At 41.7% G+C, this 25,760-nt stretch overlaps 1 protein-coding gene across 1 annotated transcript; it reads right to left on the reverse strand.

Annotated features, from left to right (window-relative positions):
• Positions 1-247: 247 nt before the first annotated feature.
• Positions 248-24,991, reverse strand: IKZF3 (IKAROS family zinc finger 3). Its single transcript, XM_045526393.1, has 3 exons — positions 24,789-24,991; positions 14,206-14,322; positions 248-3,988 (listed from the first exon to the last, which is right to left on the reverse strand). Exons 2-3 carry the CDS (start codon positions 14,288-14,290, stop codon positions 3,285-3,287), a joined length of 789 nt encoding a protein of 262 aa, XP_045382349.1. The 5' UTR covers positions 14,291-14,322; positions 24,789-24,991; the 3' UTR covers positions 248-3,284.
• Positions 24,992-25,760: the final 769 nt, after the last annotated feature.

Here is a 25,760-nt window from a genome sequence, read left to right on the forward strand (position 1 = left end):
CTTGGGAGGATGACTTTAGGAATCTAAAGATTGGTTGGTTTATCAATATCTTTTTTTTTTCTGGTGGCAGTGGAGGTGGGCAATGGGAGAGACATTTCTACTTAGTTCTCTCTCAGTAGGAACTAAGATTTGCAACACTTCAAATCGTGATAGAAAATACTTGGAGAGCAGGTGCAGTGGCGTGCACCTGTAAACCCAGCTACTTGGGAGGCTGAGGCAGGAGGATGGCTTGAGCCCAGGAGTTCGAGGCCAGCCTGGGCAGCACAGTGAGATCTTATCTCTAAAAAAAAATTAAAAAAAACCAAAACAAAACAAACAGTTGGAGAGCCGGTTCTATTCTTTTTCACCCTCACCCCAATTCTGCCACCTTGGCTGTGAGTGAACTTTTCATGGGTTTGGTCGTTCCTCAGATCATAGCCTCCTGGAAGGCCTGTCTCATGACAGAGTCGGTGGGAAATGAAGGCGAGAGCCCTGCAGAGCTCACGTTCAGAGGGAGTGCGCAGGAGAAAGTCAACGTACTGCCTGAAGCTGCCACAGGACTTCACTGCTCAGCGTGGCAGAGGCAAATCCTGACTCAGCCGTTCTCATTAGGCATCTTGGTGACATTCTCCTCACCTTCACCCCCAGCCCTAGCAAGGGGGGCAAGTTAATTAGTACAGCATAGGGAGTGTGTGTGGTTAACCATGTGTGGTGGGAACCACTGCATACCTGGCTCAACTTCAAGACTTAAGAATGTATAAATTCTTATAATTCATGTAAATTTTCTCTGGAATTGATGGGCCCCAAGGTAGGCTTAGAATGCTATGAAGAAAGTACAGCCTTTGTGAGTGGACACCCCACTGAGAAAAATAACCTCGGAAGAATGGAGCTCATTCAGCAAATCCATTAGTCACAGGAAAAAGGAGAGTCCTATCTATGAGGACAGTCCCCAGGTTGGTGGAACGGGCCTTCGTTTCACCATTTTGAGATGCAAAAGTGGGTCTCTTCAGCAAAGACTTTAACACTAACCTGGAGGAAATGCTCTTTCCCTAGCTTTCTCTCCTACTCATCCTTGCTTCCAAGTTCTCTTTCTCTTGTCCCCCAAAGAGTCGACAGGATGTGCGATATTTCAAGAGTATAATGAGCAACTCCTCTTTCACAATGGGCATAAGCAACCTGGCATAGCTTAGAGTCTAGTATTATGGAAACATGGTGACATACTGAAGACTGCGCACCAAAATACATCTAGTCCTTCAGCTGAAATCTCAAACATGTTGGGACTGTTGCCATGGAATTGCATAAAACCTTTTTTCCCTGAGATAGACGCCATGCTACAAAGTAGGAGAAGCCATTTGTGCAGTCTGAGGTGGGACATTTTAATTACTGGCAGCACACGAACGAGTTGAGTTGGAGCTGAAGGCATAAGCCCTTTAGAAAGAAAACACTGATCTACTAGGAATTTGGGATTCTTGGCTCTGATAGAGATGTTCCCAAAGCTGGCTCTTAATTTGTAAATAGGCTCATGAAGTTGTCTGTGGAAGCAGAATTTATTTTCCCTAACACAAGTTCTTAACAAGAAAAAAAAAAGCCTTTGGCTGCAGGTGCCAATTTGTATGTACACTTTGGGGCAAGATCAAAATACCTTCCTGTTTTTTGTTTCTCTCCACTATCTTCTTCACGTTCACAACTCAGTGGTTAAAGGAAAGACTGAACGCCCTACCATTTTCACACCAAAGAAATGTGAAACATGTCTTCACATATATGCTCCTCTGCTTAATAGCCAGACATTAAGAGGTTTAAAAAATAACTGTGGTTACTACATAATCACGTAAAAATGTAAAGCTGGAAAAGACCTTAGAGAATGTCTCAGTTCAGTTCCCATTTTATGGATGAGGAAACTGAGTTTTAAGAGTTAAATGATTTGCTCAAAGTCACACAGCTAATGAGTGGCGAATATGGAATTAGCAAACATTTTGTAACCCCTATTCTAGTGCTAATTTTACAATGATCATAGCATTTCTCCTTGATAGTGTGTCCTCATTATTAGTGACAAAGATGACTGATACATCTGTAGAACCCAGATCAGACTTTCAGGAATTTTTGAGGAAAAAAGTAGCTCCATTTACATGGGGCAGGGGGAAGAGCCCCAAACCTGCCTGATCCAGGAGAACCTGTTAGTAGAGGTGTCCTCTTCCTCACTCCATCCCCAAGCTCAGCTCTGATCTAAACAACACACACAGCATCTCTCCTTGATTCCTCTCCTGTGGGGAAGGGGGGGCTAAGCCATACTTTTTGGATGCTTCCGTATGTTTTGTGGGAAAAACCACTGGCATGTTTGCTTTGGGTTGGTACCACCAATGCTTCATGAAGGAGGAGACCAAGAACGTTAGGTGGTTGTAGTTTTTTTTTTGTTTGTTTGTTTCTGTTTTTTTTTTCCTGTTGGTGCTGCCAAATCATTTCCCTCCTCGGACCCCCACTCAGCCAATCTGGGTCAAAGGAAAGGGATGCCACAGTGGACAACTTCCTGGGGTTTCAGTGATGGTCTGTTTAAAACCATCAGTATAGAATTTCGCCTATAGACAACTGGTTCAGGCCAAAGTAGCTCAGCTTTTCACTGGAGATGGGCGGGTGCAGGGTAGGACCAGAAGTGTCATCAGATGCTTATTACTATTACTGTAATATTATTTGATAGGTAATGGGGCTGATGCTTGGAGAATGGGGTCTTCAGTTACTGGTAACAGATACTTATTTTATGGCTGTTTTTTTTCTTGCTCTTAGACCACCATTTGGGTTGGAGAGATTATATCCTAACCCTTCCGCCTTGTGTGAAGTGCAGATGGGCAAGGCTTCCCAGCAAGGTCAGCTGGTCAGCTCTTCCTCTTTGTGGATTTGGGCATATGATCGAAAAGCTTCTCCACATACGGCTGATGCAGCTCAGAAAGAATGTCTCATGCAGCACAGCGGGGGGACTGTTCCGACTGGCAACGAACTTCAACGGATGCCCATTCTATTGCTGCAAAAGATAATGACCAATACTTCTTTGACTCTTAAGTTCCATAAAAATTCAAGTCCCTGATGGGCACCCAAAGATTTTGCAAAAGTAATAACATGATAGACCTGCAAATAATTTCGGAATGAAGACAGTGTTTCTTTGGCTACCCATGTAAACACCACTCTTTGGATACCTAAAATGGTCTGAAAAGGAGCTTGGAACTGAGTGTGTTTTGAGAGCAATCTGTTAGGTGGGGTTACTGGTTCTAAAAAACGATGTTGAACACTCTGGGACAATCTTTGGGACGAGATATTCACTTCAGCATGGCTCTGTGTTCTCCTCTGGCTATGTGAGATGAAAACTCATACCGATCGTGGCTCCGGTATCCACACATGTTACATTCAAAGGGATCACGGAAGCCGTGGCAGCCCATGTGAATGGTGAACATCACATAATCCAGGAAGAGGACACGACAGTGGTCACACCGATACACATCCATCACCTCGCCCTCTTTGTTGATCACTTTGATGGAGTCTCTTGGGCAGATGGGTGGGGGCTTGAGGAGTTCGTAAGAGCGAGGGACCTCCTTCAGAAGTGGCATCCCGTTGCGGACCCGAGGAAGGGCCAGGTGGTTGTGCGGATAGATGTGATTCTGGCGTTCTTCGTGATTGCTGTCAGTGTCCGTGGAGTCGTGGCCACTGTTGTTGGGGGAGAGGCCTCTTTCGGAAGGCACGCTCTTCTCTGCAAGGTGGATGCTCTTCTTTTCCATCTCCTGAGGGGCACCATTGGGCATCTCAGCCCGGGTGAGGGCTATGGGATACATGCTGCTGATCACTGGAACCATCTCGGAGGTGGGAGCAGGCGGTGTCTGGACCAAGGGGCGCAGGGCTTCGGCGCCCAGATAGCTGATGGCGTTATTGATGGCTTGGTCCATCATTCGGGTCTGTATCATCTCACTCTCTTTCTCGTACATGTAGCTGGAATTATAGTTGACATCAAAGCAGTGGCGCTTCTCACCTGGAACAGGTGAAAGAAAGGGTTATAAAGGAAACAACACAAAGGCAGAGAGTTTGTAAAATCATTTTCCAGAGATCTCAAAAAAGGGACGAAGGTTAAGTTGCTTGCGGCTCAAGAACACCCAGCACAGGCAGAAGGGGCATACAGGGTGCTGCGGTCTCAGGAGACACTGGTCAGGGACAGCATGTTTGGACAGTCCAAACAAAGCCTGCAGGCAGGAGGGAGAGGCAGAGATGTGGTTAGTTGAGGCCACATTGTGAGGTACACCCATTACAGATGTCAGAGGGGAGCCCGAGAGAGAGGAGGAGGACAAGAAGCAAGAGACACCAGGATAGGACATAGAGGGACAAGGCAGCTGCCACCATGCAGGAGCATAGGGTCTTGCACTTCTGTTGTCTGTGAACTCTTAAGGCACAGTCAACTCCCAACATCTTACTATGCTTATTGTTTTCTGCTTATAATATCAGGTAGCCAGGGGGATGGAAGTGCTGGAAAGGGTGGGGATGTTCAGCCATTGGTCTTGGCAGCTTTTTAAATAGCTACAGAAGTAGAGAAAATAGCCCCCAAAACACCAGCTTGTCACTCCCCAAACTCACCAGTCACCTGGCTGTCTGAGACTTAAGTAAAAGAGCTTCGAATGTAGACAGTATTAGAAAAGCTTTGCTGAGGAGAGATCACAATCTTTGTCCCTTTCCCAAAGTGTTGCTCTTCCTTTGCTTGACACATGTATTCTGAATACCTCTGTAATCATTAGGACCTATTTCACCCTCAACTGAAAAAATTCATCTGTGGTCACCCTCTTCTACTTTTCATGTCAAACTGCTGAGAAATTTTGAAAACAGAGTTTAGCCACCTTCAGGGTTTGTGGGTGTTGTGTGTTAGAAAACGGAGGCTCTCTGGCCACAAGGAATGCAGGGACAGGGGCTGCGGTGCTGGCAGATGTGCCCCGTGGCGAGCAGCAGGGACAGGGAGGAGAAGGCGTGGAAGAGGAGTCCAGTCTGGAAGTGAGGCTGAAGTTATTGCTTTTCCATTGGCTGACTGTGGATTCTGGAGAAATCTGCTGAACCCCATATCTTTCTTTTCTGTAACATTTCCTAGGCATGTTGTGGTTCCAAAATTTGTCTGCCATACAGTAAAGGGTTCAGCAATAAAAAAAGAAAGAAGAAAAAACCTCACAAGAAAACAAAAGATTGGAAGAGCCAGTTTCTATTTTGAGGTGTCTCCAATCTAGCAGGCAAGAAATAAGCCATATATATACATATATAAATATACACACACACACATATATATATATATAATTGGAGAAAAAATTGTTAAATGGCTGCTTTGGTCAATGGAGGCCTTTGCTTTTATTCTAAATGCTACATTTGAGATATTTAGGCAGGGGAGTAACATGTCTTCTGTTAAAAGAATAATAAGGCAATATACAGGCAAGGGCAAGACAATTTGGTGTAAATTGAGCATGAACGAGGCAGAAAAGTGGGAATACACAGGACACGCACAGGGACAAGTAAGAGAATCTCATTAAAGCTGTATCAAGAAGTGTGGAATAAAGTATTTCTCAAACATCATTTTTCCTTCACATTCTGCAATATCCACACACCAGGGCAGTGTGGGTGAGAGAACGAGCCCTGGAGCCAGATGGACGGGTTTGATGCTGGCTCCATAGGTCACCAGTTATGTGACCCTGAGCAAGTTACTTAACCTGTCTGTGCTCCGCGTCCTGTACGACGGAGATAACAATCCTCCCTACTGCACAGGTCGACGCACGCGCCTAGAACAGGCCCTGCCGCATGGAAAACACTTGGTAACTGCTAGGGGTTTTTTTCTTTGTTTGATTCAGCTCACATTTTCTTTCTTTCTCTTTTTCTAAAATAAATTTGTTTTTTAAGGAAACTTTATATCACGAACATAAACGGAAAACCAGAATCACTTACCGCAAATAGAAGGTAACTATGAAAAATAAAGACAATGAAACAGAGTGATTTATTCAATTGCGATCAGCTACGACTGTGAGTACCTGGAGACTAAGATCCCCTCTCTCTTTGTTAAAAAGAATGATTCCCAAGTGTGAGATTGGTGTTGAAGACAACTAGCATCAAATTAAGTCTAAATCTTTCTCCTTGGTGTCATCAGGGGAACTGAAAGAGAACTGAAAAGAAAATAATTTTCTTGCCATGTGGATTGAGGCGTTTGGGGATTTTTTTACAAGCTGTTTTTAGAGGTGGGGGGCTCTCGCCATGTGGCCTAGGCTAGGCTTGAACTCCTATGCTCAAGCTATCCTGTCGCCTCAGCCTCCCAAGCATCTGGGACTACAGGTGGGTACCACCAATGCCTGGCTAGGATCAAGGTTTTTAAATTCCTTGTGTGCCTCCTGGTGGTCTGTATCCCACATTTTGGGAAACACTGTGAAAAAAGATAACACACGGTAGGACCAAATCATGGGCACTCAGAAAGACCAAGTATAGGGTTGGCAGCCGAACAAAGAGCAAACAGCCCTTGAGAAAGAGTGGCTTGCATCCAGTGTAACAGTGATGTGTACGATGGACCACAACAGTGATAAACTGGAGCCAGAAAATCCGGCAAAAAGATCTGTTCCAATCAGATGGATTTGTCCTGCATCCCCACTACCTTAAGGTCAACTTGACAGTTTCTAGACAAATACCTGAGAGAAAAAAATATGCAAAGAAAAACACCCTGTCTTGGCCGCTCAATAAGAACCAATAGGAAAGTAGGCCTTTGCCAAAGTAATCAATGGCTTTTATTTTCAACTCCCAGATTGGATATATCTTTTGTCAAGGCCATCGGGAAGAATGAGGTTGAGAACATGAAAGCCAACTAAGGTCACAGACATTCATTCCCCCAGAAAGTGACACAGAAATGATGAACTTTGGTTTCCTGGCCTTTTCAAGTTTAGTGATGATTTTCCAGTGTGGTCAGCTCTACTCAACTCCCTATATACCCAGGGTTCTTAAGAACCTTTTTACCTTTCACCTAACACAGAGGCTCCAGAAAGTTTCTGGGTGGGATAGACACATTGCAAACTTGGCTTTTATCCCTTCTCCCAAGAGTTTGCTTCACTTGGCTAGGACTACAAATGCATACTCTATACCACCTGCAGCCTATGTCAGAAAACAGCTGAGTGCTAAAGTTGTAAGCGACAAAACATTAAGAGGAAAATAAAGCCCTGGATGAGTGGAAATAGGTGACTGAGTTCTGTGGTTAACACAGACCATTGTTCATTGTTAAGAGGATGATCTTCACGTGCTTGCAACTTGCAATCATCAGATCCCCTCATCTCCGAGTTACGGTAACTTGAGCAGTGCAGATGATTATCAGTCACCTGTAGACATGATGACTCAATGTGTATGAAACTCAGAAGGGGTAAGCTACAGTAATTGAAAAGCCAACAGCTCACGTTTCTTTAGTAACACACTCATAAAAAAGGTTAGTCAAACCACAAGAATGTAACTGCTTCCAAACCTGCACAGAGCATCTGGTCCAGCTTCTAGTCAAAATCACACCACACCTTTGAATGATTCATGGTACCAGCTTCAGGCTGAATTAGAGGTTTTCTTCCAATGAAAATATGAATGACAACAAGTCCTAAGTTTAGAAACCAAGGCTGCCTGGATGGGTCATTCCTTACCTGGGATTCTTTCTAAAGGTGTCAATCTCTAATATCTAGGCTTTGGTAACTCTAAACTGAGCACCTGCCTGCCCTGGATTGATGCGATGTGGTTAGGGCTTATGGTTGTTGGCTTCTAACTGCCAGCATGGAAGCAAAGAATCACAGAATCACAGACTAGAGCTAAAAGGGCCCTTCATCAAGCATGGGGATGCAGACCTGTCTTCAGGATCGAGGATCAAGACCCACCACCCTAATCTATTTTCTTCTAGTCTTCAGACTTCATAGTACCTAGCACCGTGCCTTATACCTTATAATACTAATAACAATGCCATCCTAATACTTTGCATCTTGTCTCATTTTATTAGCCCCTTACAGGCTGATACTTTTTGAGGTATGAATTAACCTCTCTTTAGTCAAGTTTAAAGCACAAACAGGCTGATTTCACTTTCCAAGGTTGCCCAGGTGGTGAATGGAGAACCAGAATGCAACCCAGGAGCCCACATTATCTCAGTACATGTTCGAGCGTTAACTGCTGTTTCCTGGCTGCTCCCTTGCCTGTGGCTACACACCCTGCCACCAGCAGTGACTTCAGATTCTGTGCTGGGGTGGTTCCCATAAACAGTGCAAAAGGGGGCTTGGTGGCAGCAACCAGACCAGCACATGCATTCAAGAAGTATAGGATACACAGAGTTGTCGTGATGTCTATAAGGTGCTTAACAGCGTGCCGGGCATATGTAAGTATTCAACAAGTGGTAGATCTATTATTGATATTATTATTATTATTTGCTTAGCACCATGTTAGGTGCTTTGAGGAATACAAACACAACTGTAATCCAACAGACATGCAACATTTACACCATTTCATTATAAATCAGCATCTTAATGCTATGTGGCAGAACAAAGTATAAAGTAGCCAAGACAGTAGGAGGGAAAATCATGGACCTCCTCTCATGTATGCCACACATAACACGGGGCAAATATTAATCTATGTTTTTCTTTAAAGTTTCCTTGTAACCAGAGGTGGTGGTAATAACGGTGGTAGAGATGGTCATACCTATGACAAGAGGCAGACTATTAAACATGCCCTGAGTGCAGACGGCGAACAGAGCAGAGACAGAACCCGGGGTATGGGCATGTGGACAGTGTGTACCTTCAAGGGCAGATGTGGGGGGCATCCAGAGAGCCTGGACAGAGTGATTTCATTGAAGTGGGCAAATATACATAGAAGTGGGAGGAGTAGTTCGTTGTGGCTGAAGCGAAGGACTAGCGGGCTGAGATGATAAAATTAGAAAAGGTAAGTTGGACACAAATTGTGGAAGGCTCAGAATGCCTGACTGAATGGTTTGGATTTTATTCCATTGGGAGCCATCGAAAGGTTTTTTTGAAGAGCGGGAACATATGACTGGGCCTTTAGAAAAATAACACAAATCCAAAGTCACAGTCACCGTGATGGCGTAACATGACATATTCAGCTTTGAAGCCTTTAAGTTTCTTCAAGTCACATAAATGTGTTTGCTGCTACTTCAGAGAATTTCTCACAAGTATTCTCACTTTTACTACAAGCATATATCCAAAAGCAAACAAAAAAGGCAGGTAAATAGGGGAAATAAAATATCCAGTGATCAGTATGGCTCCGATCTCCAGTGAGACTAAAATTCCTATCACTTTGTCCAGGATGTGGAAAGAGAGGGGGCAGGAAGGACAGAGAACAGAGAGAGCTGGGGGTGGGGGCGGAGGTGAGGAAAACCGAGCTGGAGAGCACATTTTGTTGCTGCGATGTCTCTGTGCTCTCTGAGACACCGGGAAGGGCTATTTGGATCTCATCTGTCCTGATGGAGTCACCAGGGGAAGACTATTCTTTTTCTCTCCTTAAGGGAGAACAATCGCCTTCTTTAAGGGACTTTTCTCCCTCCGGCTATCAATGACCAGACCCCTTGCTGTCCAAAGCCCCCACGTGGCACACGTTATAGGCACTGCTCTTGGTGACCTCCCAGGGAAGAAAGTGCCTGGACAGCAGTGCCTTATAGAACAAGGTGTGGCCCTGTTCTGTCACCAGCGGCCATCGTTCCATCTCTCTGGTCCTCTCCCCACCTGGTAAAATTGCTTCACAAGTGGTTCCTAATATCCCTAAAATGCTATGACATTGTAATGCTTATAGGATTATGGACATCAGCCCTTTGGGAAGGGGTGGGAGAAGATACTTTTTGCTCTTAGAAACAGGTATTAAAACTGCTTCCTGTCACTCTGTTAACCAAAGCAGAAAATTTCTCATTAGTTACTTCACAGGGAGAACCAATGGTTTGTTGAAGTGTCAAAACCTCACTAACATGTTTACCATGGGGAAGTGAGATCTTTTTTCATGCTCTTTTCAATGTGAAAACTTCCTTTAATAAAGTAATACATAAAATTAAAAAAAAATAAGGAGATGTTATGGTAACCACTCTGGTCACCACATCTGTTTTTCAGGAAAGAATGAAAATTAAGAAAAAATATGCATAAATGTAGTCATTTTTCTCCTCATCCAAGAGAGAAATCCAGCCTCCACTTTGAGCCAAGTATTTGAGGATGGCTTAGTTTGAACTGTAGTCAAACAAGTTTATAACAGGAGAATAGGATTCAGACAAAGGAAAACCTCAAAGGTTAGGATGCTCAAAGTAAGGTCTTCTTTTCCTTTGAAAAGAACAACTAAACAATTATTTTCACAATGTAAAGATCATGATTTCTAATGGATGTGTGTCAACTCATTTCCCATTTGACACAAAGTGATACAAAATTTCTTGGAGAATTAGAAAAAAATGTTTATATTTTTATGTGAGCAATTTAATTGTACTTTTACTCTTCAATAGACGCATGTTTTTGTTTCAAAATGCATTTAGACTTAATTCAATCTGTCCCTTTTCCCCAGTTTTTTTTTTTTTTTTTTGAGACAGAGTCTCACTCAGTCGCCCAGGTTAGAGTGTAGTGGCATCATCATAGCTCACTGCAACCTCAAACTCTTGGGCTTAAGTGATCCTTCTGCCTCAGCCTCCCCAGTAGCTGGGACTACAGCCATGCACCACTGTGCTGGGCTAAATTTTCTATTTTTAGTAGAGACAGGATCTCACTCTGTCTTGCTCAGGCTGGTCTCTAACTCCTGACCTCAAGTGATCCTCCTGCCTCTGCCTCCCAGGGTGCTAGGATTACAGGTGTGAGCCACTGTGCCTGGCCCCAGTTTATTTCTAATGGATGAAAAATGCTACTACTGGTAATTATCTCTAGCCTGCCGGGAAAGTAATGGGCTGACCTGATGGTATAATTTCACCTCTACCCTCACAGTTCAAGAGGTCAGGAAAGCCAAGGCTGGTCTGAGTGTTGTGCAACTGTCAGCAAGGATTAAAGGGAGTGACTCATTCTTCCTTCACACCTTACCCATTGCCATTACCCTGGCAGCTGAATCTTTTCAGAAAACAGTGCGTTGGAGAGGAAATACAGGAGGAAGGAGAGGAGAGAAGAAGTGAGGAGAGGAGGGGAGGGAGAGGACAGGAGAGAAGAGGACAGGAGAGGGGAGGGAAAACATCAGCCCTACATGTTTTATATCACTTCATCCCACACACTGCACAGTGTCACAGATAATGTTCCTTTTATCCCCTCCCTTGACATTACAATTTTCTATCACAAACGTTGATTCAGTTAAATGATTTAAGGAGTTTCTTTTACTTAAAAAAAAAATCTCTCAAACAACAATTTAGGATATAAGTTAATGCGAGAAGATTAGAACAGTGCCCAGGAACAAGAATACCCTGTACATGACAGGAGCTCTTAACCATTTGTGTGACGAGTGAATGGACAAAAGAACAAATGAACAAGTAGCACTGCCCTAAGTAAAATATATGAATGCTGAGCTAATGTAACTGTTTTTTAGTCTCAGATTTAACAACATCTTCCTCAAAGAAACTTAAATAGCAATCATGGCGCCTCAGATAAACCTCATTGGCTATGATACTGCCACTGCGCAAAGCTTAAAAAAACTGAAAACATAGGATATGGTTTATGACATAAACACCATATGTGTATAGTCTTGAGAACAAAGTTATCTGAAGTTATACACAGGGGTTTTGTAAACACAAAGTGGTGTTCATAATTGCTGTCTTAGATTTCCTTTCTGTTATAATTCATCTCACAGACTTGCAGATAGGAGGGAACTTCCTGGTCACTTTATCACCTATCAGTCTCCTTATTTCACAGATGAGTAAATAGAAGCCCAAAAAGGTTACCCGATTTGTCTAAATACACACAATTTAGAAATGACAGAGCTAGGATTCGAACCTGGGTCTTTTGGCTTCTAATCCTGTGTTTTTCTTATTGCACCATACTACAATTTACCAAAAAAAAAAAAAAAAAAATTCCCCCAGTTATTCTGGGCCCTGAAGCCTTGAAGTTGCTACCTCAGCTCAATCAAGAGCTAACGCTATACTAGGTTTCTGATTCCAGCACCGAGAGAACGTGATGGTTCAGAAGATGAGAGAAATCAGAACCTGCAAGATCAGCATCTCTCATGAGCCTGGAAGTGATGCAGTGAAAATCCTCCAGTCTCAGTGGTAACTAACAAACCAAATGGATCCCCGAGGCAACAGGCAAAATGGCATGAATTTGGCCGTCTGAAATATGTTGCGTTTTTAGCCCATGAAAATACCAAAGCAACTTTTTTTATATTAAGTAGGGCTTTAGCTCAGTTATAGGTTTAGGGCAGCTGTTAAGTACTAGGTACCTTCTGTCAAACTGTAGTTCTCCTAGACCAAAATGCATTGACCACAACTGGATTGAAATTAAGTTGCTTTACATTGTTTTTCTTGTCCGTCTCTCCCCATGTCCATCACCATCCTCCCCATTTCAGCTTCACCCACTACTACAGTCAAAACTTTCCCCAAATTAAAATACACTCATGGCATAGAATAATGATCCCAGCTTTGTTTTATACTCCAGTCAGAACCTCTTCATGTAAGTAAAGCTCAAAAAATATATGGGCATTGTTTGAAGACAATGTCTTGGAATCACAATTGGTCCACTGTTCCTAAACTCTATGTAGAAATCACCACATGCCCCCCGACATTTCTCACCAAGGGGGCAGCAAGGAGGAGGGGATCTCCCTAAACTGAAATACAGCAACTTTAATCTGACACAATTTATCTTTTTTTATTTTTATTTTTTTTTTGAGACAGGGTCTTGCTCTGTCACCCTGCTAAAGTGCAGTGGCGTCATCATAGCTCACTGCAACCTGAAACTCCTGGGCTCAAGCCATCTTCCTGCCTCAGCCTCCCAAGTAGCTGGGACTACAAGCACTCAACCACCACACCCAGGTAAGTTTTCTATTTTTCATAGAGACGAGGTCTTGCTTTTGCTCAGGCTGGTCCCAAACTCCTGGGCTCAAGTGATCCTCCTGCCTCAGCCTCCAAAAGTGCTGGGATTACAGGCATGAGCCACCGTGTCTGGCCTGACACAATTTATTCTTAAAGTGATTAAAAGTTTACAAAAACCTTTAAGCTAATCAAAGTAAAATAAACAATCAGAAATACCAAGTTAGGTAATTTTTAAATGTGAGTTCTTTCAATATATTTCTATAATTCACGATAGAATGTCAGCTTGTAAAAACATTATCTAGACAAGAGTAAAATCTAGGCAGATTTAAAAACTGAGCAGGTATTTAATATCTGTAAAATCCATTGAGAAGAACACAAAAAGACTGAAGTAAGAAATCAACAGCAGCCAGCAGCTTTGGAAAAAGAGATTGACAGGTTTCTAAAATATTATTGGTGTTGAAGGACTCTATTTTTGTGTGATAACTATTTCTGTTCAGTATCACCAACTTTCAATTTATAGCAAAACTGTACATTCAGTTTCAGCTGCCTTTCACAAATACAAATCTATTTTAAATATCATGGTCACATTTATGTACACATCTGGGAGAGTTCAGCAAAATATCTCTGCCATTTGGAAGTCCTAACACTTTAATGAACATAATTATTTCTTAGCCATCTCATTCAGCTGTATTTTTTGACAATGTGAAAACCAGTGGCATAAAAATTAACTCCATCAAGACAAATGATTAAATCGAACCTTGTTATTTAAATCTATATTTGCCCAATCACTTTCCCTTAAAGCCAATTCTCAATCAAACTCAAGAAAATATGGCAATATGCTTTAGAGCATGGAAGAAGTTTGAGCATGCTAACAAACCAACTTGTAAAATACAATTACAAAAGATTACAAACATGCTACCTAGAACATCTTACTGGTGTAAATTGCATAAACTCTCACCCGACATATGTCATTCAGAGTAAAGAGGAAGGAACAGCATTTTTAACATCATATCCATTTTGGAAATTGGACACCAAATACTCCCATCTTCTGTTGTTATGATCCTTTAGTTAATATCTTACATTGTATTTGCTAGAGTTATCAAAATGAACCACAAAGAATAAAAATGGACAATGGAAAACCAATTACTTTAACAGAGGTTAAGCTGGGAAGGGCCCCTGTAGTAAGCCTCCTACGTTATCTCGTTCAAACTATCTGCTAACAACAGCAGGAAAAAGGTTTGTATTCTTACCAATGAATTTCTGAGGCATTGAGCTTTTTCGTTTTGCCACATTGCTTGCTAATCTGTCCAGAACGAGAGCTCTTTCACTTCCCATGTCTGCTTTGATGTGTCTTGCCTCTGCGCTTGCTGGTTTGGAAAAATATAAAAAGAAGAGGGAAAAGAATACATTGGTAAATGGGGAGAAAAGGAAGTAAACTGGAAAAAGAAGTGTCCGCAGTCTGATGCACACTCTGTTAGTGTTACCTGTTATTACTGCTCAGATTCTTGCCTGGGGTACCTGCGGTGGTCAGCGGCGAAGCCGTCGCCAGGGCACATTCAAATCTTGCAGTCTTATGCTGAGATGGGAAAGCCCGACCCATCCCCAACCAGTACCTTCATTAGCAAGAGGAAGTATTAAATAAACAGCCTGGACGTGGTTGGTTGCAAAAAGATAGATAGATGGAGATCTTCTAACCCCTGATCAGCCTTCTTTCTGATTCTGAGTAACTGCGTGTGACACCTGCAGACTGACATAATTCTTCTTAACAACTTTGAAAAAAAAGTATGGTGCCCCAGATTTACTGCTCTGTTTATGTTAACAGCACTTTTGAAAATAGATACACTCACCCAGATAGCAAGAAATCTACTCAGTGATTTGTGTATTGAAATTCTGAGTGGTTTCTTTCTTTCTTTCTTTTTTTTTTTTTCTCAGCATGCTCCTCTCAGTTTCTGTCTTTCCAATTCTATTTCTCTGGGCTCTGTATTATCTGTTTCATATGCTCTTCACATTTCAAAATTCTCTCAGCTAAAATTTCCCTGAGCAACACTTCTGTTTTGAAATTTAAGAACAATTTGTATAATGCATCTCCATTAAATTTCTAATGAAAAGTGTGAATAAAAACTGCCTAATTGTCAATCCATGAATAGACCTTTGAGTGGTGTAGGCCTCAGACCTGGTGACACATTAGAACCACCTGAAGAACATATAAGAAATACTGGGCAGGGCACGGTGGCTTGGAATCCTAGCGCTCTGGGAGGCTGAGGCGGGAGGATCACTTGAGCTCAGGAGTTCAGGAGTTCAAGACCAGCCTGAGCAAGTAGACCCTGTCTCTACTAAAAACTGAAAAAATTAGCTGGGCAACTGAAAATAGAAACAAAAAATTAGCTGGGCGTTGTGGATTGCTTGAGCCCAGGAGTTTGAGGTTGCTGTGAGCGAGGTTGACACGGCGGCACTCTAGCCCGGACAACAGAGTGAGACTCTGTCTCAAAAAAAAAAAAAGAAATACCTCTGCCCAGGTCACACTTCAAATCAATTAAATCAGGATCTCTGGTTTAGGGGTGTAGGCAACAGTAATTTCCAGGCTCCCCAGATGACTTTAAAATGCAGCCAGAGGCCTGGCGCTGGGGCTCACGCCTGTAATCCTAGCACTCTGGGAGGGCCAAGGTGGCAGGATCACTTGAGCTCGGGAGTTCAAGACCAGCCTGAGCAAGAGTGAGGCTCTGTCTCCACTAAAAATAGAAAAAATCAGCCAGGCGTGGTGGTAGTCTCAGCTACTCAGGAGGCCGAGGCAGGAGGATCACTTGAGCCCAGAGTCTGAGGTTGCTGTGAGCTAAGCTGATACCATGACACTCTAGCCTGGGCAACGAGTGAGACACTGTCTCAAAAAAAAAAAAAAAAAAAAAAAGCAACCAGAATTGAGAACCACTAGAAGAGTACATAAGTAGTGCCAGTATCTAATCAATTAAAATAGTAAATTAGAATAAATATACTATAATTTTCCTTGGTATAGCTAGTAGTATCCAATAACACTTCACACCTAAAGCTCAAAGAGATACCAGCTGCTCTAAATATAAGGCTTTGAATTTAATTTAATTTTTTTTTTTTTTAAAGAGACAGGGTCTTGCTCAGTGGTACAACCATATTTCACCGTAACCTTGAACTCCTGGGCTCAAGCAATCCTCCGGCCTCAGTCTCCCAAAGTGCTGGGATTACAGGCATGCTTGGCCCAAGGCTTTACATTTTAACACACGGTGCTAGCCTCTACTCAGTCTGAAAAGGTATCTACCAATACAAGCCTAGGCATCTGAGTGAAACTGCCAGTCATCGAAAGGGTGGACCCCCACATGTTGGGGTCCTTGTGTTGCGGGTTACCTTTCTGTCCTTGGACAGCCACAAGCACATAAACAGTTAGTTGTAGACGGAGTTCTCTCAAATAAGGTCCCACCAAATCCATCAAGGCATCACGCTCCCAGTGTGTGTATTCATGTAGGTGCCACATAAGAAGCTGAACCAAAGCTTGGGTAGGAGACGAGTCTACGAGAATTCTGTCTCCATTTAGCTGTGCCGTCCCAAATGTCAGAGCCCCAGTCTTTAGTTTTTAAGGGGGTCCAAATCTAGCTGGGGTATCAAGGCCCTGAGGAACAGATCACCTCCAGTGGCCTCCTTAGCAGCTCTGCCAGTGGCCTGACTTCTGTTTGTCATGCTGGCCACCTGCGTGGGCTCAGCCACCGCCTGCATCGAGGCCATTATTTCAGTGGCAAGCCTGAGGGATCAGCACACTTTCTGTAAAGGGCCAGACGGTAAATGTTTAAAAATTTGTGGGACATAGATAGTCTCTGTCCTACATTCTTTTTTTCTTTTTTCTGTCCCACCACCCTTAAAAAAATGTAAAAACCCCTGTACATAAACAGGATGATGGCTGCATTTGGCCCAAGGGCTGCAGTTTGCCCACCCCGGCCCTAAGCAAACATACTGTGATGCTATAAACATTTTCTCTGTTTTATCATAAACATTTCAAGAGGCCCAAAGTAAAACGAAGTATCCATACATACATTTCTAATGTCTCTAAAGAATAAATTGGAATTAGTTTAAAGGATTAGAGTAAAAAGCAAATAATGATTGCAGAATGGAATCCCCCCCCAATATATACACAGATTTGGGATTTGTCAGTATTCATTCTATAGTTGAAGAGTACGATGTGTTTGCTCTGTGAAGAGATTCTGATATAGAGAAATAATGTCATGAATTCCATGGTCCCTTGTACATTCAGTACCACAAACGGCTTTGCCCAGAGAGAAGAAAACTGGCCACCTTTGCAGTAAATGAATGACAGAGAAAGCCCTCCCAGGCAAGACTGTCAAGTATGGCCAGGGTGAGAACAAAAATCAAATCAAGAAAAGAGAATTCAAAGTATAAAATATCTTTCATTTTATTATTGGCATTAAAAAAAAAAAACTATGCCAGCCATTACACAATACATTAACAAATTCAGATTTTTAAAAAAAAATTCGGGAATAAAATGAAATCTGCCTCCAAAAAATGAATAAGAGAAGAGGGTGATGATAATGACAATATTTACTAGACTGTGAATTTCTTGTTAAAAATAATTCTAGGTGCTACAGAAATAAATCATAGCCTCCACTGTAAGCTATTAACAACTATTTGTGTGAATGACAAAAATAAGAGGCCTGGGTGGTTTTTGGGCTAGTGGTATAGTACTGCCACGCTGGCCAACAGTTGGAAATAACCAGGACTTCAGTGACGAGACACTGCTATGGAGAGAAGTGGGTCAAATTCTGTCCAGTATAGGGATAGGTTAAAATGACCAAACAGGAAACTATTGTATATATGATTTCCTTTCACACAAACCACCACCAGATGTGGCACTACCCAAAGCCCAACAGCAGAGAAATGAAAGACAAAGCCTGGAATTTGAAATAAAAAGTGGGGAAGAGGCAGCTACGTTTGTGCTTTAACCAGGAACATTCATTCTGATTCAAACAACTGAGAGGATTTAACCCAAGTAAGGCTCCCCTACACCCTGTATTTTTTATCAAAAATATTTATAATGAGGCTGGGCCCGGTGGCTCACACCTGTAATCCGAGCGCTCTGAGAGGCTGAGGTGAAAGAATTGCTTAAGGCCAGGGGTTCAAGACCACCCTGGCAACATACTGAGACCCTGTCTCTACAAAATGTAAAATAATTAGCCAGGCCTGGTGATGTGAACCTGTAGTCCCAGCTACTCGGAAGGCTGAGGCGGGAGAATCACCTGAGCCCAGGCATAGAAGGTTGCAGTGAGCTATGATTGGGCCACTGCACTCCAGCCTGGGTGACAGAGGAAGACCCTATCTCTGAAAAAGAAGGAAAAAAAAAAAGAAAAGAAAAAAAATTTATAGTGAAAAGGGAATGAAAAACAGTACTCTGGGTATTTTTAACTTTTATCCCCATTTTACCACTATTCTAATTAGTCTCTTGTGGTCCCTCCTCTCATGGCCGAATCGCTACCCAGGACTTACCCCAAGCATGAAGCTGCCAGTCTAGTTTTCCCACTTGTTTGACAGCAGTCACTGCCTACATTTTACCAAACTCACTATCAATCACAACAAGCAGCTTTCTGAGGACACGTAATCAACATCCTCTACATTTGGGAGGATGCTGAAGTGTGGACACATTGACCTAAATAACCGTAATTAGGCCATGTCACTAAATGGCAACCTCTGAGATAACATCACCTTTCATTCCTGGTTACCCACCAAGCTGGTCTTGACAGTCATTTCCAGGTAAATCTTACTGTGTAAATCAGTGACAGTGCCTGACATTTAAAAGAATAAAATTCCACAGTGTTCATGGATGAACATATTTTGAGGCTTGGGTGGAGACTCTCCCATCTCCACAACTCTGGTTAGGTTAAAAGAAATCCTCTGAGGCTAATCTAGTGGACTCCTGTTCACCCATCCCCTCTCACTGGATCATTTACTCAAAATATCAACTCCAAGATCCCAACTGAAGACACTTTACAAATTCAGCTCACCTTTACTGAGTCAAACTGTGTTTTCTTCTTTTTATTTTATTTCATTTTATTTTATTTTTTCACAAAGACTGTCTTCTGCACAAACTGTGTTTTCTAATTCATAAGTTAGTAAAAGGCAAATTTTCAATTGAATATGGTGCATTCTCATTTTCTTTCCTAAACTGCTAGTCTTTTGCCTTGCAATTGTTGCACAGCTGATGCACAATGCCACTAAGTAAGTACCCTTTAGAACACAAAGAAATGCTCTGGAGTTGGACAATCTCTTTGGGATCACAGAGGAGTTTAGGCAGTGCACTGAAAAGAAGAAAAAAAAAAAGAGGGCTATTGGCTTTTGGTCCTCTGCTCCAACTTTAGGACCCAACTGTCTATTTATACAGTCTAGACTTGCTATCTTGCCATATCATGTCTCAGAAATATAAGTAGAGGGAAACCAGTTTGGCAAGATAGTAAGGGAACAAGATAATGGGTTTAAATGACGAAATAGGAAATCCGTTCCTGGGTGGTGTTTGGCAGTTTAATGTTGCAAGGGGTGGGTGTGGGGAATAGGGGTTGGTGGCAAGGAGCAATTTGCACATTGGGTTCACGAGTGAGCATAGAAGGGGTAGGGCTGTAATTGTGGATCAACTTCCCTTCATGTCACTTGCCTACTACATAGTGGATTTACCAATTTTCATTAGCAGAGAGATTTTAAAGACGTGTTGAAAAAATAAATAATAAAATGTAATACAAAGTCACAATGACAGAATAGGTTACTATCTTTATTCCCTGCACAAACTTTCACAGTTTGTCTGGTTTTTAGTTAACTGTTTCCATGATGCAATTTCTATCGCAAAGTCGTTGCAGATTTAACTATGTAATTATGTTGTGCTTTGTTTTTGTTCAAAGTCTTTCATTAGATCTTGAAGTGTTCAATGGAGCTTAAATAACAGGCATTGCTTCCTTTCTTTTCTGTGGTGTGGTCAGTCCCCAGCTAATGGAGAGTGGAACAAAGTGGTGTTATTGTGCAATAAGAATTGTCTAACAAGAGATTGCTATCACAGACAGAGGCAGGTTCTAACAAAAGTCAAATAAAACGGTTGCCTTTTTGAACAAGTAAAACGAATACTTCCTTGTGAGATAGTACTGATTTTCAAAAAGAACAGGTTGGGAAAATAGACTTAAAAATTAACATTTTCTTTGGTCTGCCACATTGGTAAAAATGTAAATTTATCTTGAAACCTTCATGATTGTATTAGCTTCACTGAAACAATGAGAATGAAGATGAATGGTTTTGACTCCTAAATTCATAAATAAATATAATTATTCAATTACTTTAAAAATATTATCATGGCTAGAATTCATTGTTAGACAAAAATATGTCCTGCTCCAAGTATTCATAATTTGTATGAGATGAGGCTAAATGAATCTCTCTACCAGCTGTTAGTCCCTTTCTGGAATAAGGATCAAGCTAACAAAAAAAATGAAGTCCATGGTCTTCTATATTTTTCCTTCTTTTCATATATACTCCATTAAGACAGCAGAGCAGAATTGGAATATTTTGATGATGTCACTCGTGATGTCCGGGGTAGAAACCTGGACTGAAGTAGCAATATCATGTGTCTCTACTAGACCTCTGCTTTATACTAATAGATCAAGTGTCTTGTTAGATTGTGAGTTCTTAAAGGGTAGGGGCTTGGTTGGCTGCGTTGGTGTACTCCTGTTATCTTAGCAATTTGCGAGGCCAAGGCAGGAAGATCGCTTGAGATCAGGAGTTCGAGACCAGCCTGGGCAACATAGAGAGGCCCTGTCTGTACAATAAATTAAAAAAAAAATCAGCTGGGTGGGTGGTATGCACCTGTAGTCCTAGCTACTTGGGAGGAGAATCGCTTGAGCCAAGGAGCTTAAGGTTACAGTGAGCTATGATTACACCACTGCACTTCAGCCCACAAGCGACAGACCCTGTCTTAAAAAAAAAAGAAAAAGAAAAAGGGCAGGGGCTTAACTTTTACTCATCTTTACAAACAGCTCTGACATACTGCCTGGCACATAGAGAGCTCAACAGATGCTATCTGAATAAAAGAAAATGATTGGCAAGACCGGAAGTCCTGTTGCCCAACACCTGCGTTCTTTTGCAGGCTGTTCCCAGTGGGGGCAGGTTTGTCCCCAGGCTTGGCTCTCACACTAGCACTTGATGAACGAGTGCTGCATCCACAGTAGCAATGCAACATCATCTCTTTAAAAGTGAGGGATGAAGGCATAAGATGTGTTGTACTGGTCAGGCTCGCAATGGAACACTATTCCACACTACTGCACACCAGACATTGTGAAAAGGAAACAGAAATGGAAACCATATAGGCAGCAGTGGCAATAATTAAAAGATTGGCTTGTGTCGGATTAAATATTCTTCACATTTTGGATCTCAGGAAAAATTATGGGAACTATTTGAAATATAAAGGATGAAGTAATATATTGACCGACATGCAGTACTTATACTTGATTAAGCTGTGACTTTACATATTTTGTAACCTGAAACCACCATTACAACATTTGTTTTTTTTAAAAAAACCAAAACTTGCTGACTTAGTTGACCCTTTATTTTTTTGCTGAGATGTAAAGTATGTTGCATGTGTCCTATCAAACCACCTATGAAATGCAAATTAACTCAATCTCTGTATTTCAGCATTTCCTGAATCACCTAATACCACTGAAGATAACTAAAATATTACTTCTGATACTTTTCCTAATTTGACATTCCTAAAAAAGGTTGTAGGGATGGGAAGGAAGGTGGTGACCTTATTTCAAAAATCAATTTTATTTTATTTTATTTTTTTGAGACAAGGTCTTGCTCTGTTACCTGGGCTGGAGTGCAGCGGCAGGATCATAACTCACTGTAACCTTGAACTCCTGGCTCAGGAAATCCTCCCACCTCAGCCTCCCAAGTAGCTAGGACTACAGATGCTCACTACTACCCCTGGCTAATTTTTAAATTTTTATAGAGATGAGCTCTCACTATGTTGCCCAGGCTGGTCTCAAACTCCTGGCCTCAAGCAATCCTCCCACCTTGGAATTACAGGCATGTGCCATACATCCAGCTCCCAAAATCAGTTAACTGATTCCCCCCTCCACTTCTGGTGGATGTGGGTCTATTCGTATGTGTGCTGCTATATTTCTTTTGCTGACCAGATAATATATAACCTTCAAGAAATATAGCGAACTAAGCCAAAAAGTAGAAAAAACCCCAAATATCCACTAACTGAAGAGTGGATAAAGAGAATGTGGTAAATCCATACAATGGAATGTTATGCAGCCACAAAAAAGAAGGAAGTACTGATACCTGCTCCAACAGGAATGAGCCTCAGAAACATCATGCTAATGAAAGGTGCCAGGCAGAGAAGGCCACATATTATGATTCCATTTATGCGAAATGTCCAGAATAGACAAATCCATTAAGACAGAAAGTAGATTAGTGGTTACCAGGGGCTGGCAGGAAGGGGAATAGGGAGTGACTGCTAATAGGTACAGCATTGCGTTTTGGGGTGATGAAAATATTCTGGAATTAGATAGTGCTGATAGTTGTCCAACTTTGTGAATATCCTAAAAACTACTGAACTGTACACTTTGAAAAAGGGTGAATTTTATGGCATGTGAATTACATCTAAACGTTTTGAAAATAAAAAATATGTCCAATCACAAAAACAGCTTAAGCTCCAGTGATTTTTTAGTAAGTCGTTGAATTTTTTTTTCATACACACCATGGGACACTAGTAAGTCAATGAATTTTGATGAGTCTCTCTTTCCTCACCTCTGAAAATGAAGAGGTAGCATTAGATGCTGTCTGTCATCTTTTTAGCTTTAAATAGTTGTGATTCTATTTGGAATATAATGAATTTTCATAACTTGGGAATTTCTCACAGTAAGAGCTTTGCCTGTCGCCTGAAATACGGAACTGCAGGTAAAGATGCCGATGTTCTGTCATCAGGCAAGCACTGCCTCACATGAAGCATGCCACTTTAAGATGTCAAAACCCAAGTTTTAGGTTTGTTTTATTTTTATTTTTGAAAAATAAATGTTGCCCAGGCTGGACTCAAACTGGTGGGCTCAAGGGATCCTCCTGCCTCAGGCTCCTGAGTGGCTGGGACTACAGATGCTCACCACCAAGTCCAGCCTGTTTGTTTTTTAAAGGGAGTAACTTATTCTCTTTAGAAATAAGGAGAAAATCCAACTCCTTGATAAAACCAAAGATACCATCAGGATAAAAAGCAGAAGCAGTGCAAACCAACAGAATTCAGTTGGTCAGCTCCTAACACCGTAATATAGACTTTATCTAAAACAAATGCTTCCTCTCACTCAAAATGGGGACAGTTTCAATACTTATCACTTCTACCCCATTTTTTCCCTGAGTTTCACATTATTTCTCTGATATTTTTGCAATCTTTCTGCTTTAGGCTGTTCAAACTATTCAATTCCAGCTACTGCTCTCAAATACTAAATCCCACGAGGATTTGTACCTACTATTCTAAATAAGTAATTGGTTCAAGTAGGCAAATAAAAATGTCAGACAACCCAAGCTGCAGACCCAGGCTGCTGGTCAACTGGGTATGACAAAGGACAGTTGCAGAGATGCTACACAAAAAAGTTTCAGGTGGTTTCAACTAAAGAATGAAAAGGAAATAAAACCACAATTGAGATATGGAAAGACATCTAGTGTTTCAACTAATTGCCAGTAGGTATTTAATTCAAATTACTGAATAAAATAAGAAATCCCCCAAACCAAAGAAGCATCACAATAAATCATATGAGTAGACAAGGGTATGATTTTTGGGCAGGCCCTATGCAAAGAAAATCCTGGCAGTTTGTTTTTTTAAGAGACAGAGTCTTATTTTACTGGTTACGCTGGAGTACAGTGGAACCTCGAACTCCTGGGGTCAAGGGATCCTCTCATCTCAGCCTCCCAAGTAGCTGAGACTGTAAGTATGTGCCACCATGAATCCTTGCAGTATTAATCGACTCTTCCCCATGCGCTCCCAACCTGCTCTACCCTCAATCTTTGCCATTTCAATAAATGGCAACTCCGTTCTTCATCACATCCCACATCAACCTGTTAGGAAATCCAGTTGGCTCTACCTTTAAAATACATATAGAATTAGACCACCTCTCACCACCTCTACCATTACCAAGACACAATTTCCTCTTGCTTGAATTATTCCAATGGCCTCCTAACTGGACTCCTCAATTTTCAACCTTGCCCCAAATACTATCTATTCTCAAAAGTAAGTAGAGTGATTCTTTTCAAATGAGCATTCCAGTGATGTCACCTCTCTTTGTAAAACCCTCTAAAAGATTTTCAGTTTCACTCAGAGTCAAAGCCAAAGTCTTTAGGAAGGCCTACGAGACCTGAGAGATCTGATTTCCCATTTCCTCTCTGGCTTCATATCCCATTACTCACTCTGTTTCATTTGCACAGGACTATTTACACGTCTTCAAACTTATACCCCAGGGCCCTTGCATTTGCTGTTGTCTAGTTATCTACAAGGCTCGCTCCTTATCCTGTTAAGTCTGTCGAAATGTTACCTTGCTGAAGCCTTCCCTGACTCACCCTCACCCCTCAGTACCTGCTTCATTTTTCTCAATAGCACTTACAACCATCTAACCTTCTAATACATAGTTTGCTTATTTACTTTGTTTATGATCTGTCTGCCTCTATCAGAATATAAACTCCACGAGGGCAGGATGTTTTGTCTTTTCACTTACTGTGGCATCCTGCCTCCTAGGACAGTAAGTGCTCACTAAATGTGTGTGGAACGAGTGTCACGTGAACTCACCGGTGTCCCCCAGGTCAGTGCTTGGAAGAAATGTGCGGCAGCGCTCCTTGTGCTCCTCAAGGGAACTTCTCTGTTTGTAACTCCTTCCGCAAAACTCACATTTGTAGGGTTTCTCGACTAGAGGGAGAGCACAAGCGACATTCAGTAACCCTCGAGGGTTACAGGGGGTCCATACAGAGGGTGTGTTGGGCTCTGTGACAACAGTTCACTAGAGACAGGATTGCTGAGTGAAGCCAGAGGACTTGGATACTTTTCAATGCTCTATTGCTTTCAAATTTATTTAGCTGAAATAAGGTTATGTTTTATGATTAATTATCATGTCAGAGTATTCTTCAAAAGGATCATCGCCTGTCACAGGTGAAAGGATTTGGAATTAAAGATGATCATTTAGCATACTGTTTTGGGTCCAGATCTAATCTTGTTTCTTCAGGAAGAAGAAAGTAGGGCCCTTTTATTCTTCAAGGAGGGTATATGGTATAAGGATGAAACAGGAAGGGATTCCTCGTTTTGGGACATCCCTCTGGCTGTAAGTAGAGAATGCTGTGGTTTGAGGGAGTTGGCTATTCTTCTAGAAACCCATGGCCTTTTTGGAATATTGACATATTTGAATAAATTTAGCTCATCCTTGCCAAGTGGCAATAGGAAATAGGCGTCTAGGCTAAAACAATAAAAACTGAGCTAAGTAAGAATAGTTTTGAATAATAGAAATAAGAATGAACTGCAAAAATGACTTCATCCAAATGTCTAAAATGGAGCAAACGTTTCCTCACAAGTTCACCTGTACAATTCAGGACACCTTTATCATCCCAACTCTCCAAATGCTTTATTTGCTTGAAATATGTAAGTGATCACTTCAACTCTGAGCAAGGCTGGCCTTTCTGATTTGTTGATAAAATACGCCCAGTGAATTTGTCAGAGTTTTAGGGATTGCAATTTTTATTTTCTAACTCTCACACTGTTTAAAATAGAGGC

The sequence above is a fragment of the Lemur catta genome, chromosome 15, assembly GCF_020740605.2.
Source record: "Lemur catta isolate mLemCat1 chromosome 15, mLemCat1.pri, whole genome shotgun sequence".
Classification (NCBI taxonomy): domain Eukaryota; kingdom Metazoa; phylum Chordata; class Mammalia; order Primates; family Lemuridae; genus Lemur; species Lemur catta.

Bases quoted from the DNA above. Each gene is read 5' to 3' on its own strand.
- IKZF3 (XM_045526393.1), bottom strand. From the start codon at position 14,290: ATGGGAAGTGAAAGAGCTCTCGTTCTGGACAGATTAGCAAGCAATGTG. The intron at 3,989-14,205 runs GTAAGAATACAA...CACCTGTTCCAG, and splicing joins AATGCCTCAGAAATTCATTG to GTGAGAAGCGCCACTGCTTT.